Below are 18,222 nucleotides of genomic sequence, written 5' to 3' on the forward strand. Positions count from 1 at the left end.
AAGAAATTCTATTCAAAACATCTCTAATTAAACTTAACCCTCCAAAAATGCTCATTATTTTAATTGAACCCCTTCAGTTACCCAAAAAAAATTAAAAACTATGATAATTTTTTCGTTTTTTGCAACTGCGATATCTTTAGTACTACTTAATATTTTTGCAAAGAAACAAGGCAAAAAAATTGAACCCTTGCTCGTTTTAATTGTACCCCTCTTACTTTTTCAAGATTATTAATATATATGTCAAAAACAACAATCTAATTTTATTGTATGTTCTTTCCAAATGATGGGTTAACGCGCGTGCGCGATATTATATATTGCGCCAATCATGGTTTTTAATTTGTTGTTGGACAACTGAAGGGGTTCAATTAAAATAATGAGCATTTTTGGAGGGTTTAATTAGAGATATTTCAAATGATATTTTTTTTTCACTGTCCATTACACTTTGCAGGCTGGAGTAAGGGGGATAATAGCACCTCAGCATGACCATGGAGACACGTTATACAGTCTCCATAAGCGTGACATAACATACGCTAAACGTCTTTAACTTGCGATCCGCGAAATTTGAAAACGAAATGAAGTGACGTTGATTGAGCATCAGTGGAATTAAACGAGGTTAGGTAGACGTTTTCTTCTTGCAAGTTGCACAATTCGTGCTAGGGTAACACAGCTACATTTTGTTTTGGTAGTTAGCTGCTCTCTCAAAATGATTCAGGTTTACTATGAATTGACCAAATTAATAAGAAATGCATAGGTAAATCTGTAAAAAATATATATCAAGCAATAAAAATTAAGAAATTGTTAAGCCTTGTTACCTCGAACTGTCAGATAAGTATAATATTATGTATATTTTATTTCTCACGTGGAACGCTGCAGAGGTAAACTAAGTACCTGTACGCATTAGTCTTGGTTCCCTATAGTCATGAATATGCAGACTCACCTTCTCTATCATTTTTTTAAATGATGTAGGAGGATAAAGTTGAACACAATCATGACTGGACCTACAGTTTAAGGTGGAATCCGAACCACCAGAATCACAGTAACACACATATGAAAATTTCATTTCTGAAAATCTTCACATATCCGTAATTAATAGACTATTATTAACATCGTTAACAAGTATGATGCAGTTGTCTCTAAACGCGGTGGTACTGTTAGAGATTAGGAGGGAGATCACTAATTTCGGGAATTCGGAAATTCGTTGAAGGTATGCTTGGGTTTGGGTGTGCGTTGGATTTTGTTCGGGCAATCCTAGCGGCTACTGGTGGAACGATATGGCAATCTAGCAAAAAGGGGCAGGAGATCGACAATCGAGTTCGCCAACTGCGGGGAAAAGGTGAGATATAAGTAAGAGGTGGAGGGGGAAACCCGGACAGAAGCGAAGGATGAATGTGTGGCGATCTCGTGGTCCACCCACCCTCTCTAGATAGTGTCGGCCTATCACAAGAGGCCGGAAATTCGCTCATTGAATATATAAGCTCACATAACGGCCCGAACATTCTGAACGTATGAAGCAGATATTACCGGCCGTCGTGTCTCACTGACAAAGTACATTCGGTATCCCATAACACCGAGACGAAACTCTTCTGCCTTACCAACCTCATTCTTTTTCCCACCTCACGAGTGTAAGCCTATAAGGGGTGAAAACCATTTAGAACGTCGAAATTGAGCGGATTTTCATGAATTTTTTTGAACGGGAAGAAAAGAATAGATCTTGTTGAAATTTGTTACAGTTTATTAGACTTATTTTAAAGAATATTTTACATTTATTTAAATATAAAAATATTGAAAATTTACGGAGATATTCCATCACGAACCTACATAATCGCAGAGGCATTTTTTTTATAGTACCAAATGTAGCGCCGTGAAAAAAGATCTGAAACCGGAATACAAAAAGGTACGATCAGTACATGCAGTCACTCGACAAACCTAATTATTTGATAATAAGTTAAAAATTTGTAACGGAGAATTCCGGCCGTACCCGTCTGGGTTGCTCGCAACCGTCCGTACAAATTATTTATTCGGGGATTCGGGAAGCAAAAGACGTTCCCACGACTGAATAACGCGTCGAGCATAAACACGTTAAACGCACAGATTCGAAGTCGGGATGAGGAGTGATACAGCGGCGAATAAACACAACAGCGGATTAATACACTAGTCGTTTAATTGTCAACAATCAATTACAATACGGCGACCTCGGACTTATACACTACGAGCGGCACAATAACAAACGCGAACGCGAAGGTGAATCGATGGCTGGTCAGCCTGCCAATTCCCTTGTAAAAACTAAATATTATAACAATATATGCCCGACAAACACTTTCCGCCGATAGTCTACCAACGGGTAGCCAGCAGATCTGCCGTGCTACCAGCCATAAGCTGGCGCCCAAACATGCAAGAAAGAGAGACAATTGCGAGGACATTTGCAAAGAGGACATTTGCGAGAGCTAAACGGACGAGATCGGCCTAGCCGAGATTCTCCGTCACAGCCCCCCCGAAGCAACCGATCCTTTCCATAGGGTCGGGGGCTGTCTCCCGCTCTCGCCATGGCTGGGCCTTTCCGTTGGCCACGAGTGAGCTGTCTGATAGCGATGAAATCAGATGATCAAAACCCACCACCAAAGGAAAAACCCAAAACTAAAACCAAAACCAGACGACCTTACAACACGAAAACAACGACCCCGAAAGAGAAACACCACTTCTTCGAACTAGCCCGACACCTTCCTCGATGGGCAACCCACTGCGAGGAAACGCTCGCGGGCACTGCCTCACACGAGTGGCGCCTATGGCACTCAAACAATCTCACGCGTTTCCTAGCCTCACACCCTTAGGTCGAGTTAGTCGTGCCTGAACCCTGCAGCCCACTGAAAACTATCGTTGAGAGCGTTGGATTTCCACTCCCAGTGGACCGGCAACCGACCAGACAAGAAGTTCTCGGGGTACAGGGGAGCACCGGTCTCAGGTCGCGATTTCATCACGAACGTGCGGAAAAAGCGATCCTGCAGAACGACTAGCTTCCCTTCCGTATTCAAGCCCTCCTGGATCATCACCTCGGTCAATTGTTGTGGCGACATCCTCAAGATCCGTGCCCGCAAATGCTGAAGCTCCGGCTGCCTCGACAGGTGCCGTATAAAAAGCTCCGGCTTCCTTGGATTTTACGGCACCTTGATCCGTCTTCTGGGGTGGGGGGGGGGGGGGGGTTCAACGCGTCAACCAACCCACAAATCTCGGAAAAACAATCTAAAAATCCTAAAATCTACTACCCCGCAGGGTAGGCCTTCCTTTAGCTCCAGTAGTACCCGCTCGACCCTGTACAGTAGTGCCCTAGTCACCACGCACCGCAATGACACGTCCCAGTCGACAACCAGGCTCAGACTCCACTGCGCACGCGCTTGAGCCGCTTGCGCATACCTTAGCGCAGGCTGTTACCTACTCAGCCTCCTGCGCACTCACCGCGTACGCGCCCGTCCAGCCGCCGTAGACTGAGATACTGCACACCGCAACGGCTGCACCACACAACTGTGGCGAACGCGACGAACAGCCGAATTCCGCGTTCTCGTGTGAAGTTGCCGTTGCAGCGCATTTTTTTGTTATTTGTACATCATTTAGTTTTCTCTACATTTTTTCTTGAGTCGCAATTCTGACAGCTAACTGAATAGCAACAAAATGAATATTTATTATCAAAGTCTCGAGTACTCAATCATTCTCCTCATTGGTGACCCCGACTACAAAAAATAAATACTAAAAAGAAGAAAAATGGTATTGCCACGTGATGACGAGGTTGAAGCAGCCAACTTTCGTGCGCAACTCGATCAACTTCGTGCCGACAACGAGCGACTCATTCAGCAACTCGCCCAACAGCAGCAGCAACAACAGCAGCAGCAGCAGCAGAATGGAGCGCTTGCAGCAGGCCTCACAGCAAGCGGTGCGCTCGCCCAGGCTAACCTCATCCCCGCGCCAGCAGTTCATCGGGTTACTGTCAAGCTACCACCATTTTGGTCCGATCGACCAAGCATGTGTTGTTGCGCAAGCGGATTCCCAATTCTTCATCTCAAACATCCACAACGAAGTAACGAAATTTCATTATGTTGTTTCGCAATTGGAAACGCGCGTTGCTGTGGAAGTCGAAGATATCATTAGCAATCCTCCTAACGAGACTCCATACACATATTTACGCAGCAAACTCATTGAGCGTCTGTCTGCTTCAGAAGAGCAGCGTGTGAAGCGTCTGATCAGTGAGGAGGAACTTGGCGACCGTAAACCTTCGCAGTTCCTTCGCTATCTTCGCACGCTCATTGGCACGACGATCATTCCGGATAACCTATTGCGTCAATTTTGGCTCCAGCGCCTTCCGTCTTACGTCCAGGCGATCATCACTGCGCAAATAACTGCCCAACCTGCTTTGACCCTCGATAATCAATCTGATATCGCTGACAAAATTATCGAGGTATCACCGGCAACTCCTCTATCCATCAGAGCTGCATCGTCGTCAACTTCCGTCGAGCAAGAGTCGTCGCATAGCGCGCTGATTTGCGCCATCGAGTCTCTGACCAAACAAGTCACAGAGCTTTCGACGCGTGATTCTCACAGAAATAAGAATCGCAGCAACAGTCGTGGACGACATCAACGCAGCCAGTCTAGGCAAGACTTGGGCTCGGATTCTTCACGCCTCTGCTGGTATCATCACAAGTTCCAGGAAAGGGCGAAGAAATGCATTACTCCATGCAGTTGGAAGCCGGGAAACGCCAACGGCAGTTCGTAAGGACGACGTCGAACTGTTTGTCTCCTGGGAGCCGTCTCTTCGTCACAGATCGGACTTCCAAACGCAACTTCTTGGTCGACACCGGTTCCGACATTTGCTGCTATCCTCGTCGTCTCATCCCCGCACGTCTTTCCGTTACCAATTTCGATTTGAGCGCAGCGAATGGCAGTAAGATTAAGACTTACGGTTTTTATCCAGTTAACCTCGATTTTTGTTTACACAGGGAATTCAAATGGAAGTTTGTTATCGCCGACGTGGATGTCCCAATCATCGGGTCTGATTTCCTGTCGCACTTTCATTTGCTTCCTGATTGTCAAGCAAAACTGCTTATCGATGGTACCACCGGCTTACGAGCGGCCGCACACATTCAGCAGATTTTTCAGCTTAGTGTGAAAACTGTCGACATATTTGTTTCACCCGAATTTTCAGCTATCCTTGCTGAATTTCCCGATCTAACTCGTCCTTGTTGTAGGCATCGCGAAATTAAGCACAACACTGTCCATTACATTCGGACTACTCCGGGCCCGCCTGTTGCTAACGCCCCTCGACGTCTGGCTCCGGACAAACTCAAGATTGCAAAAAAACAATTCGACGACATGATCGATTCTGGCATTGCTCGTCCTTCCGAAAGCTCTTGGTCATCAGCCTTACATTTAGCTCCAAAAGGCAAGTCTGACTGGAGTCCTTGTGGCGATTATCGACAACTCAATAGTCGAACGATTCCGGATCGTTATCCTGTCCGTCACATCCACGACTTTACCTGCAATTTAGACGGTTGTATTATCTTCTCAAAAATCGATCTTGTTAAGGCTTATAATCAAATCCCTATTTTTAAAGACGACATCTGCAAGACAGCCATTATTACACCGTTCGGTCTTTTCGAATTTCTTTACATGATGTTCGGTCTTCGAAATGCTGGTCAAATCTTTCAGCGCTTTATGGATGAAGTTCTCCGTGGTTTAGACTTTTGCTACGACTACATCGACGATATCTTGGTTTTCTCTCGTTCTATCGAAGAACACAAACGTCATCTACGTATTCTCTTCGATCGTCTTTCTCGTTACGGGCTCGTCATGAACATTTCCAAGTGTACATTTGGTGTGCCGGAACTCGATTTTCTTGGTTATTCCGTAACTGGTGCCGGTATCAAAGCTCCTCAAGAACGCATCCCTGCCATCCAAGAGTTTACTCTACCACAGACAGCAGAAGGCTTACGTCGTTTCCTTGGTATGATGGATTTTTATCCTAGATTCATTCCTCACGCATCTCAATTTGAAGCTCCCCTTCATGACGCCATCAGCAAACCGTTACTCAACGGTTCGCAAAAGGTTTCGTGGACTACCGAGCTCGAAAATGCATTTCAAGCTTGCAAAGACTGCCTCTCCTCGGCAACTCTTTTGGTCCATCCTCGACTTGGTGTACCTTTAGGTCTCTTTACCGATGTTTCAAACTTTGCTTTTGGTGGATGTCTTCAGCAATTTGTTGATGATTCTTGGCAGCCTCTCGCATTTTTCTCCAAGAAATTGACCGCTAAGCAGACAAAATTACCGGCTTACTACCGGGAACTTCTTGCTATTTACGAGTCTACACAACATTTTCGACATTTTCTTGAAGGTCATCATTTTACTATTTTTACCGACCACAAGCCATTGATCTACGTTTTCCAGCAAAAACGCGATAAGTTACCTCCTGTTCAGCGAAATCAGATCGCTTTTATTTCTCAATTCACTACGGATATCCAGCATATCAGTGGGACGAAGAACATTGTAGCAGACACTCTCTCTCGCGTCGAGGCAATCTCTAAACCATTGGATTACGAAGCACTGGCGAAAGTTCAAGAAAACGATGAAGAGCTCAAGACTTTTCTCAACCAACCTACTTCTCTTCAACTCAAGAAGATTGAAATTCTTGGATCCCGTACATCTGTATACTGTGACGTGTCTACCGGTAGGTCAAGACCTTTTATCTCGGCTCCGATTCGTCGTCAGGTTTTCGAGCAGCTCCACAACTTAAGCCATCCTGGTGCCGATACGACCGTTAAACTCGTTAGTGATCGCTTTGTTTGGCCTTCCTTGCGAAAGAATTGTCGCAACTGGGCTCGAGCCTGTTTGGATTGTCAGCGCTCTAAGATTTCACGCCACGTGAAATCGCCTATTGGCACTTTCGATCTTCCATCTCATCGCTTTTCGCACGTACACGTCGATCTCATTGGTCCTTTACCTCTCGTTCGCTCTTTTAGGTATTGCTTAACAATCGTCGATCGTTTCACTCGATGGCCCGAAGTGTACCCTCTTCAGAGCATCACTGCTGAATCCGTCGCTGAGGCTTTCCTCAATTGTTGGATTTCTCGTTTTGGCTGTCCTCAAATCGTAACATCCGACAGGGGCTCACAGTTCACATCATTTTTGTTTCGTGTTTTCAAGGATTATTTCGGAATCAAGCACAAGCACACCACCAGTTGGCATCCTTCAGCCAACGGGCAGGTCGAGTGTCTTCATCGACCTCTCAAGGCTGCAATTATGGCTCATGCTGACGTCGACTGGGTTGAAGCTCTTCCGCTTGTCCTCCTTGGTATTCGTTCCGCATTCAAGGTCGATATAGGGTCTTCTTCTGCTGAACTTGTCTACGGCGAACCTCTGCGTCTCCCAGGAGAGATGTTGACAGCCCAAGCTCCAAATCCTGAAGATATGCCAGTTTTCCTTGCCGCTCTTCGAGAGCACATGGCTCGCCTCAGACCGACGTCAGCATCAAGGCATTCTAAACCAGGAACTTTCGTCTTCAAGGAACTCGAGCGCTGTACGCATGTATTTCTGCGCGAAGGGCCTGAACGACGATCTCTTCAGCAACCATATCGAGGACCATACGAAATAATCGACAGAAATGACAAAAACATGACTCTCAAAATTAACAATATACCCAACACAGTTACTATTGACAGAGTTGTCCCAGCTTTTATTTTGAACGACGATGAACCACCTCCACCACCTGCATCTACGCCTACACTTGTTGCAATGCCACCTCCAACTCATCCGCCTCCATTAACGCCACCGCCCGTACCACCATCATCAAAGCCTGAAGTCACAACCCGTTCTGGAAGGTGAGTTCGACTTCCGGTCCGTTTTCAAACCTGATCATCATCACTTCGCAAGGGGGTAGTGTGGCGAACGCGACGAACAGCCGAATTCCGCGTTCTCGTGTGAAGTTGCCGTTGCAGCGCATTTTTTTGTTATTTGTACATCATTTAGTTTTCTCTACATTTTTTCTTGAGTCGCAATTCTGACAGCTAACTGAATAGCAACAAAATAAATATTTATTATCAAAGTCTCGAGTACTCAATCATTCTCCTCACAACTATGCGAGCTCAAAGTGCCCCTGCACTCAGGCAACCACGATACACTTCGGTTACCTAGTGAAGCTCACCACCACCCTAGGAGAAAAACCCGTCCTCACGACGATGCCGCGCCCACGCATACGAATCGCGATCGTACAATCCCCTGATCATCCGACTCAATCGCGTGTCCGAACAACCGTCACTCCTCAATCGAACTTCATCCACAAAATCTTATGCGCGTCGTGAAATTCCCCACAAGGGATGCCATGTAACGGTAGGAAATATAAATAAGTAAATTACAAAATAATCGAAATAAACAAAATCAGTAGAAAATACAAAATAAAAGAAACTATAAAATAAAAGAAGATTGCGCCGCGTACAAACAATAACCGCCCGAACAAAACAAGCGCGACCTCGCAATCGGCAGAGCTGCCGAACTGCGAGGTGTCTATTCGGCGCCTCGGATAGAGAGAGAGAGAGAGAAAGAGAAACACTGCACCGACCTTGTCTCGAGTCGACTTCGACTCTCTGCCGGCGTCTTTGACCCTGTCGAAGGCGGAATATTCTGGAAAAGAAAACAAAAGCATGCAGCTAGGTCTTTCCTAGGTCCTTCGGCTTCTCGAATGTTCTCTCGGTGAGGCTGGTGTTATTGTTGCTGTTCTTGTTACTCCGGTTGGCGTTGTTAGTGATGTTTTTGTTGTTGTCCCCGTCCTCGTTGTTAGTGATGTTATTGTTGTATTCCTGTTATCGTTGTTACACTCGCTATCGTTGTTATTGTTGTTATTACTGTTATTGTTGTTAACGTGTTGGCGTGTTGGTGAGTTGGTGACCCCTGGACGTGACTGTATGTGTGTGTGTATGTGTATCCGTGTTGGCCCGTATCTCGCCTCACGCTCAAGATCGGCAAACAAGTTTCGCTCACCACTTCTAAGATGGCCGCACGCGCGTACACTCCCGCGTCACCTCGTCGGTCGCCCACATGCACCGGTGCCGGTTCCGCTACTTCCACAGACTGCTCTTCGACTACACAAAGCTCCGCACACCGGCCATGTACTTCCAAAGTCACATCGTCGGCGAGGGCGCGGGAACTCGTAAATCACAATTCGAGTAGGCGAAAAATCAACTGAAAACTCGTGTGCGCGCAGCGGACCGTGCGGCTGCTCAACAGGTACTGCCCGTTCCTCACCAAGCCAGCGAGATGTGCGCGCAGGTCTGCCGACGCCTCGCTGGCTTTCGCCTATCTTCTGTCTCTCTCTCTCTCCCTCTTTCACTATGCTCTCTACGTCGACTCTCTCCGACTCGCTGCCGTCGCCGTCGCACCTCAAGAAAGAACAAAAAAAAAAGAAAGAAACGGAGCGATTAGAGTGTGCTCAACTAGTGCACACTCCCAGCTCGTCAAAACGCACGGGGAATCAGTGAGAGCCCGACGGAGAGCAACAGTTGACCCGTGATTCTCCGTCACAAATTATAAAAATGACAGACATAAAATAAAAAATGCCGATATTTTCGAAAAAAATTTTCTTCTTCGCCGATAATAAAAAATTGTTAATTTTGAGAAACTTCTAATATTTTTAGGTTTACCTAGTATTTTAACCCTTTTCCTCCCAAATAACACAAATTTTTTCTTAACTTTCATCCTCATATTTTTTAATGAAAAAGTCGTATTAAAAATTTATCAAGCATCACATCTTGTAGATTTTGACCTCCTCTTTCGAATGCCGTTGACAAAATTTACCTAAATTGTAAGCCGGAAATGTTATAGGCCGGTTTTCCGGAAAATTCACAAATTTTTTCTAAAAAAAGTATATTTTGAAATGGAAAAAGTTTCCACACACCATTGGAAACACTGTTATCGATGTTATAGATGTCTTTTCTTTCAAATGCCATTGGATTTTGTCCGAAATTCAAAATGGCTAATACAAAATGGGGTTCGAAAGGAAAAATTTTTTTTTCAAACTTGACGAATTTTTTTCTCCAAAACTATCAAGTTTAGTGAAAAATTTCTAAGAACAAAAATGTCTTAAAATTAGTCTAGAAATACTCTCAAATTTTTTCAGATTTTTTTACAGCGAATTTGGAAATTTCGATTTTCCGATTTTCCACGAATTCGAAAATTAACTCTCTCGCCTAAAGTCCTATCGCGTCGCGATCAGGAAAATCGACTTTTAGTGAGGGTAGCAAAAAAAAATAATTGTTAGACTTGAAATTTTTTTAAATTTTGTGAAACCAATTTAAAAAAAATGTATACTAGGAATAAAATTGATTAATTTTACTCAAAAACTATTGACTCAATAAAAAAATTCATAATAAAAGAGTCTTAAAATTTACCAAGGAGTACTCTCAATTTTTTTCAGAATTTTCCGAGTTAATTTTCGAATTCGTGGAAAATCGAAATTTCCAAATTCGCTGTAAAAAAATCTGAAAAAATTTGAGAGTATTTCTTGACTAATTTTAAGACATTTTTGTTCTTAGAAATTTTTCACTAAACTTGATAGTTTTGGAGGAAAAAATTCGTCAAGTTTGAAAAAAAAATTTTTCCTTTCGAACGCCATTTTGTGTTCGCCATTTTGAATTTCGGAAAAAAACCAACGGCATTTGAAAGAAAAGACATCTGTGGTGTCTCGCACGAGGCCGCTACTCACACCACTTGGTCGCCTGCGCCGCCCGCAGCGCTGACAGCCAAGCAGCGGGGAAGTAGCTGCGGTGGCGCTCAGGCGCTGGAGGGGAAACCAAGCTCATTACCGATCGGAGCAATTGCTCCTTCTTCTCTTCCTGGACGCCGAGCAGTCAAGTCTCTCGCGTCGCTATAAATTGATTTATTACGATTGCCACGCGGCAAATTCGTAGTTTCGCTTTTTCGATCAATTTTTGTAGTTCCCTTCCGTCTTGTTGAAATCTCAAATTTAGAATAAAAATAAACTTTGTAAATTGGCTGTTCAAGATTCTTTTCATCTTCCCGAGTCCGCATTTCAGCCGTTCTACTGGATAGCCAAACATCTATAACACCGATAACAGTGTTTCCAATGGTGTGTGGAAACTTTTTCCATTTCAAAATATACTTTTTTTAGAAAAAATTTGTGAATTTTCCGGAAAACCGGCCTATAACGTTTCCGGCTTACAATTTAGGTAAATTTTGTCAACGGCATTCGAAAGAGGAGGTCAAAATCTACAAGATATGATGCTTGATAAATTTTTCATACGAATTTTTCATTAAAAGATATGAGGATAAAAGTTAAGAAAAAATTTGTGTTATTTGGGAGGAAAAGGGTTAATATGTTATGAAAACATGTACAAAATTTTGGTTCAATTGGTTGAATAGTTTCTGAGCAATCGTTGGTACCGATAAAAAAGTGGAAAAAAGAATTTCGAGAAAAACGTGTTTAAAGTTTTAGTATTGGAAAAGTGTTTGATAAAACTACTTACGGATTAATCTGCTATTCCAACTCCATACAGCAGGCCGTGAGTTTCTTCAAAAAAGGAACTTTCTTCCATTCCCTTTTCTTTTTAAGCCTTTAAGTCTCTCGTCGCTGTAAGACTGCGCCTTTTTTGCTGAACGATCCGACGCTCACCAACTTCGTTTGCAAAATCCAAAGCTTGTTTACCGATTTGCAACTCCAATTTTTGTATAACTTTTAGGATTTGAATATAATTTCTGCTAAATGAGCCGTAATTTCAATTATTTTAAAGTCACCATGACTGTATTTAGGAGTTAAACGCCAAATAGTCGCGTTGAAACTTTCATTGACGTTCAGTGCGTAGCTTCCTAAGCAACTGCGTAATAATTCGTCACTACTTAAATCGTTATAAATCGGTAGAATATGCTTCTGTATATCAAGGTGAAGAGGTGGAGGATGCTTTATGCTGTTACTGTTTTCTCCATAGCTTCAGCATTTTTCCACTTGCACCAGCTATCTTCTCCAGAAGGACAAAGCTCCTGTCTTGGAATTTCATCTGTCGAGGACAAATGATAATAAGTAGCCATTATTGCATTTTTTATATCCTCAACGTTGTATTTATTGCATCTAATAGCTAAACCATAATATCTTTGAAGTTTTTTTATTAAAGTGTCGGTTAATTTTCCGTTTCCTCACAGTTTATGCAACTTTTTAGCGTTTCTGAACTGAGTGCTCATACATTTTTCAACATGACCAACGTATTCACTTTTTGCATCTGTAAAATCATCACATATGGATTTAGATATATGATTGCCTTGAACGTCTTGAAGTCTTCAACGTAATTACCGTATTTGCCTCTGTACTTTCCTTCCAATTGTGAAAACATTTTATAGCAAAGACCTGCACTTTTCCAGCTGAATCTTCGTAATTTTTGGAGCAGTTTCCTTCATGTTCTGCGAACCATTAACTATATTTCTCCGTGATTTCCTTGTTTTTCCAAATATTACCTTGCTGACAGTAGCTGCTTTTCACTACCACACAATGACTTTTCCGATACAGTAAGCAATGAGTGTAGTGACGCCGTAAAAAGATTTAAAACCTCGCCTTTTACACGACTTATCTCCAGAGACCATAAAATTTAATAAAATTCTTTCATATTTTTCATTTTCTTTTTGGTTTTTACTTACAGTTTTCTCACGATAGAATCAATACACAACACAATCAAATACAGCTTTCGAATAAAGATATATCACGATCTTATCATAAGCTTGCTAACTCAGCCCATCGCAAATATCCATAAAATTTGTGACGAAATTTATCCCTTCTCGGGCAATGCCTACAAGACGCATCACTCAAGCTATTCATCTGTTTATTCCATATCCAGAGCAAACAAAAGGACCAGAGTTAATTGTTGTACGGCCACAGCAACACACAACAATAATAATCTTAAAACCATAACCACGAAATCCAGTTTGTTCAAATTTAACGGGATTCTTATACTTGTTTCAGACGATAATTTCGGATAAAGCGGTGAAAACTGTAAAATAATTCTATACTACAATAACCAATGAGAGAATTTTACGAAATCTTGTCACCGGATTTTATTTTAACTTTTTTAGCACTTCCACTTAAAACAGCACGTTCTTCTTCAATTTTATCATCACCACTTTTCTCTACAAATTAATTGCCTTAGAAATGACACTTTAGTAGCATAAGCACAGATGGTTCACCTTTTTTATCTTTTCCAACGTGCGATAGTATTTCTCATTCGATATATATCCATGCATGATGAAAGACGAAAGAGAGCTGAAAAATACGTTAATTTTGTCTCTCACTCAACAGCTGCTCACAAATACCACTTTATACGTAAACACCCTTGTACTATACATGCCAGAAACATCCCATTATACCCTGGTATACTTGGCTATTTCGATTGACTTATAACCCTTAGGTTACGGATTTTTTTTAATTTGGCACAATTTTTGTACACATGAAAGTGAGATTTTTCCCAAATTTTGATGTCGATATATTAATTATATCAAAAGTTATTAACAATTAAAGAAAAATGATAAAAAATTTTCACACGGCTATATTTTAAAAACTAATAAAGATATCGAAGTCGGATTTTATTCAAAATACTTATAATGTCTTAAAATTTCGAAATAATTACAACAATAAAAAATTTTTTTCGAAAGTTATTAACTTTTTGTTTAAATAATTGCTAATATCTCAAAAAGTATTTTTTTTTTTTGAAAAATTCTTGCTCCTGCGTGTTCCTGAGGATTTTAGCTATCGAAATCAATCATAAAATTCAAGGGCCTGACATATCGGAAGGTGTAGCCCTAATTAGAAGAAAACGCCTCAGCGTAAGACCATGAAGATGTCCCGCTGACGTTGCAATGTACACCGAGGCATCTTCTTTTGATTAAGGCTGCGCTTTCCGATATGTCGGGCCCTTGAATTTTATGATTAATTACGATAACGAAAATCCTCAGGAATACGTAGGAGCAAGAATTTTTCAAAAAAAAAATACTTTTTGAGATATTAGCAATTGCTTAAACAAAAAGTTAATAATTTTCGAAAAAAAAATTTTATTGTTTATTGTTGTAATTATTTCGAAATTTTATGGCATTATAAGTATTTTGAAAAAAATTCGACTTCGATATCTTTATTAGTTTTTTAGATTAAAGCTAAAGTGCCTTTCGACCATGAGTCCGTTGGAGCGCTACCGCAGCTTTACGCTGAGGCGTCTTCTTTTGATTAAGGCTACGCTTTCCAATATGTCGGGCCCTTGAATTTTATGATTGATTTCGATAGCAAAAATCCTCAGGAATACGTAGGAGCAAGAATTTTTCCAAAAAAAATATACTTTTTGAGTTATTAGCAATTGTTTAAACAAAAAGTTAATAACATTCGAAAAAAAAATTTTATTGTTGTAATTATTTCGAAATTTTAAGACATTATAAGTATTTTGAATAAAATCCGACTTCGATATCTTTATTAGTTTTTAAAATATAGCCGTGTGAAAATTTTTTATCATTTTTCTTTAATTGTTAATAACTTTTGATATAATTAATGTATCGACATCAAAATTTGGGAAAAATCTCACTTTCATGTGTACAAAAATTGTGCCAAATTAAAAAAAATCCGTAACCTAAAGGGTTATAAGTCAATTGAAATAGCCAAGAATAACCCACCTGTATTCGGCTCTCTCAGTGAATAGGCGGGGATCTTGGAAATTGGCTCTATTTTCGGGAGTTTTTAATTTCAGCCTAAACCATAAAGTTTTTCAGATTAAGTCTAGTCATACTAAACCAACTTTTAAAGAAAACAAAATTAATTTTTTTAAGGTTGTGAATGGTTTTACCCCCATAAGCTCACATTCGTACAAGTTTTTCAATCTCTCCTTTCGTTCTGTAGAATGTATTACCTACCTACCTATCTACGAGTACCTGCTACCCTTGACGAACTGAACAGCTAGAAATGGGTCAGAGCAAGTGCTGCATTTTCATATTTTGAGATATTTACGTTTTCTCTTTTCGTAGTCCAAATGGATATTTTAGACTCCTGTTTGAAATTCAAATGCCCCAAGTGAAAACTCATCATTCTTATGTATTTTTACCCATCAGTGGATCCGTCATGGTATGGGGAGGAATCTCTTTAACCGATCGTACTGATCATAATTGTGGTTCCACCTCTCGAATTAATGACAGAATGCCACATCAATAATATTTTGGAGCCTCGCGTACTTCAAATAAGTCGCCGCATAGGTCTAAATTTCATTTTCATACAAAATAATGCACCACCTCATTTCACAAGAATTACTCAAGCTTACATCTGAGAACATCACTTGAAGATACTGCTATCTCCATCGAATAGTCCAGATCTTAATTCAATTGAACATGTAAGAAGCTAAAAACCATCTGAGTCTTTTATTGATGGTTTTATCAAGTAATTTACAGATGCAACATGTTAGCACGATCGGCCTGTAATTATCTCAGTTAAATCTGTTCTTATCTGATCAAGTACTAGTATCACAGGTGATTGCTGCCATTCTATGGGAATACTTTTTTATTCCAAATAATATTATATATTTTAATAATATTTCTATGAGCTTCCTGTGGCAGTTGTTTCAGAAGTATATTCCGAATATTGCCTGGTCTAAGACTGGTATTTTTGCTTTTCTCGATCACGAATTTTAATTCTGAATAGGTAATAGGATCATGTATTTCGCTTTTTGTGTGTAATTTATTTGCTGGATTATTATTGATATTGTCTTAATTGTTTTTATATTTATTTTTGAAATCTCGATTGTCTCGAAATTCTGTATTGTAATTACTGTCATTAGAGTTACATGCGTATTTTTCGGCAAGGATGTATTAGAAATACGGGAAGATGCAGATTGTTTTTTTCGGCCGATTTGATTTTACTTTATTCCACACTTTTTTTATAGGAAACTAATTCTTTATTGAACCTAGGAACTTAAGCCACGCTAGTTTTTTGTATTGTCTAATTGTTTATTTTAATCTAGCTTTGAGCTTCTTGAAATTAATTATATTTTTTAAAGTAGGTTCATTTTTCATTTTGTAAAGTACTTTATTGGCGTTTTTAATTGCAGTTTTTCAGTCTTTATTCCATCATGGTTTACTTAATTTTTGTTTGTTTGTGACTTTAGTTTTGGGAATGCTATTGTCTGCAGCATCTAGTATTATTTCTTCGAGATTTTCAATTATTGCAACAATTGTGATATTTGTGAATTTGGAGTATTCTTCTATACGCTTATTTATTTTACTAATATTTTCGGAAATGAGGATTTGGTATTTCGCCCAGTTAGCCTGGAAATTTATACGAAGTAGTGTGAATCTCATCTTGCTCAACAGGTATCATTATATTCATGAGGATTAGAAAGTGATCGCTGTCATATGGGTAATCTAAAGTCGACCACATGATATGTTTCTAAATTTGGACTACATAGACTAAGATCTATGGCACTGGATTTATCATCATATGCGATATAGGTAGGAGAGAGATCATCCAATGGGAAATTATCCTTGTTTGTTATTAGATCTGCTGTTATCACTCCTCGGAAATCTATTTTGTAGGATCCTGACATAGTATAATGGCTGTTAAAATCTCTGAATAGTAGTATTGGATTGGGTGGTTGCTCTAATAATTTTTCGAGTTCATCTATATTTAATTTGTATTTGTTACTTATAGATAGACGTTACAAACACTTATATTTATGTTGTTTACAGCTATTTTACATGCAACGACTTTCGAACTAGTTGTTTGAAAGCCGTAAACAATTTTTCTTTTATTAATATGGCTACACCATCGCTAGCTGCTTTACAATCAGACAATCTACTCTATTTCTATTGCAGACGGTGAAAGGATTCATGTTGGGATTTCAGCAATAAATGATGGAATTTCGCTGGTTTTTCGGCTTAAAGGCGGAAGAGCCATTTGTCCGAGCAGGAGCTACTCGTACTAAGTCTTTAAAGACCTGGGCTAGACCTGCCCTTCGTATTGAGAACATAATTGGGTTACAATTCACTTATAAATTCACTTATAAGCTTGTTATTTACTTTCGGAGCGACATGTAAAAACGTCTACACATTACGGATCTTAGATCCGAACTGTCCTTTGGATTACAACCATAAAAAATGTATTATCTCAAGACCAATGTGGTGATAAAAAATGTAATCTTAGCATTTTTAATATTAGACTAATAATATGTGATGCAATTAATAAAATGTGATATCGGAAATTACTAAGACTGTTAAATTCGTATATCGTGCAATAATTTGACTGAAGTATGGAATGAATAAGTACATAAGACTTGCAGTCATAGTTTTCAGCAAAATATATGTTAATTATATTGTTGTAATGCGTTGATCGAAGCAAATTAGTTTAAAGATATTCTTGTTATGAATTGTGCGTATAGCGAAATAAGATATAATCAACAAATGTAAACAATCTTATTTCAAAGTTTTTTTTTAATAAAGTATTATATCACACTTATTGTTTCCATTTTTTGTCATTGTACAATAGATATCTTAATTTTTATCTCAATTTAATTAATATTATTTACACAACCCCGGCAAAGAACCGATGGATGAATCTCGAAGCTCCTACAGCAGCATTGTCACGCAACATACACATCAACATCACACCGTGGTAACGTATAGTGCACTCACATACACCGTACATGTATGTACCTATGGGACCGGGGCATGGAGACTGTATACAGGAGGCGAGGCAGACCCTTGCGAAGACAGCCCGACAAACATGTAATGTAAAAAAAGAAAATCATCATATCTTATTTATTTTTAATTGTACATGATAGAAAACTAGTTATTTTTAATTGTACCATTTTAATTTTGCCAAAAATTAGCAACAAAGGGTATTGAATATTTGCCTTCAATATATTGCCTTTGGAAGGAAAATATTTAAAAAATGAAATGGCAGAAAAATTGTACCTTCTGTAAATTAAATTGTACCATCCGTAAAATAGCATAAATTTACTTAGAAAATAAATAATATGAAAACAACCAATTGACTGCATGCGCACAGTGTACTTCCGGATCGGTTACTCATAATAAATGTCAATTGGTTGTTTTCATATTATTTATTTTCTAAGTAAATTTATGCTATTTTACGGATGGTACAATTTAATTTACAGAAGGTACAATTTTTCTGCCATTTCATTTTTTAAATATTTTCCTTCCAAAGGCAAT

At 39.7% G+C, this 18,222-nt stretch overlaps 1 protein-coding gene across 1 annotated transcript; it reads left to right on the forward strand.

The window, feature by feature from the left end:
• The first annotated feature begins 3,769 nt into the window (after positions 1–3,769).
• On the forward strand, positions 3,770–7,860 carry LOC131665871 (uncharacterized). Its single transcript, XM_058938081.1, has 3 exons — positions 3,770–4,755; positions 4,983–6,684; positions 7,183–7,860. Exons 1-3 carry the CDS (start codon positions 3,770–3,772, stop codon positions 7,858–7,860), a joined length of 3,366 nt encoding a protein of 1,121 aa, XP_058794064.1.
• The last annotated feature ends 10,362 nt before the right edge of the window (positions 7,861–18,222 follow it).

This window comes from Phymastichus coffea, unplaced genomic scaffold, assembly GCF_024137745.1.
Source record: "Phymastichus coffea isolate CEN01 unplaced genomic scaffold, Cenicafe_Pcof_1.1 PCOF00003, whole genome shotgun sequence".
NCBI classification, from domain to species: domain Eukaryota; kingdom Metazoa; phylum Arthropoda; class Insecta; order Hymenoptera; family Eulophidae; genus Phymastichus; species Phymastichus coffea.

Bases quoted from the DNA above. Each gene is read 5' to 3' on its own strand.
- LOC131665871 (XM_058938081.1), top strand. From the start codon at position 3,770: ATGACGAGGTTGAAGCAGCCAACTTTCGTGCGCAACTCGATCAACTTC. The intron at 4,756-4,982 runs GTAAGGACGACG...TTGTTTACACAG, and splicing joins GGAAACGCCAACGGCAGTTC to GGAATTCAAATGGAAGTTTG. The intron at 6,685-7,182 runs GTATACTGTGAC...CGTGTTTTCAAG, and splicing joins TTCTTGGATCCCGTACATCT to GATTATTTCGGAATCAAGCA.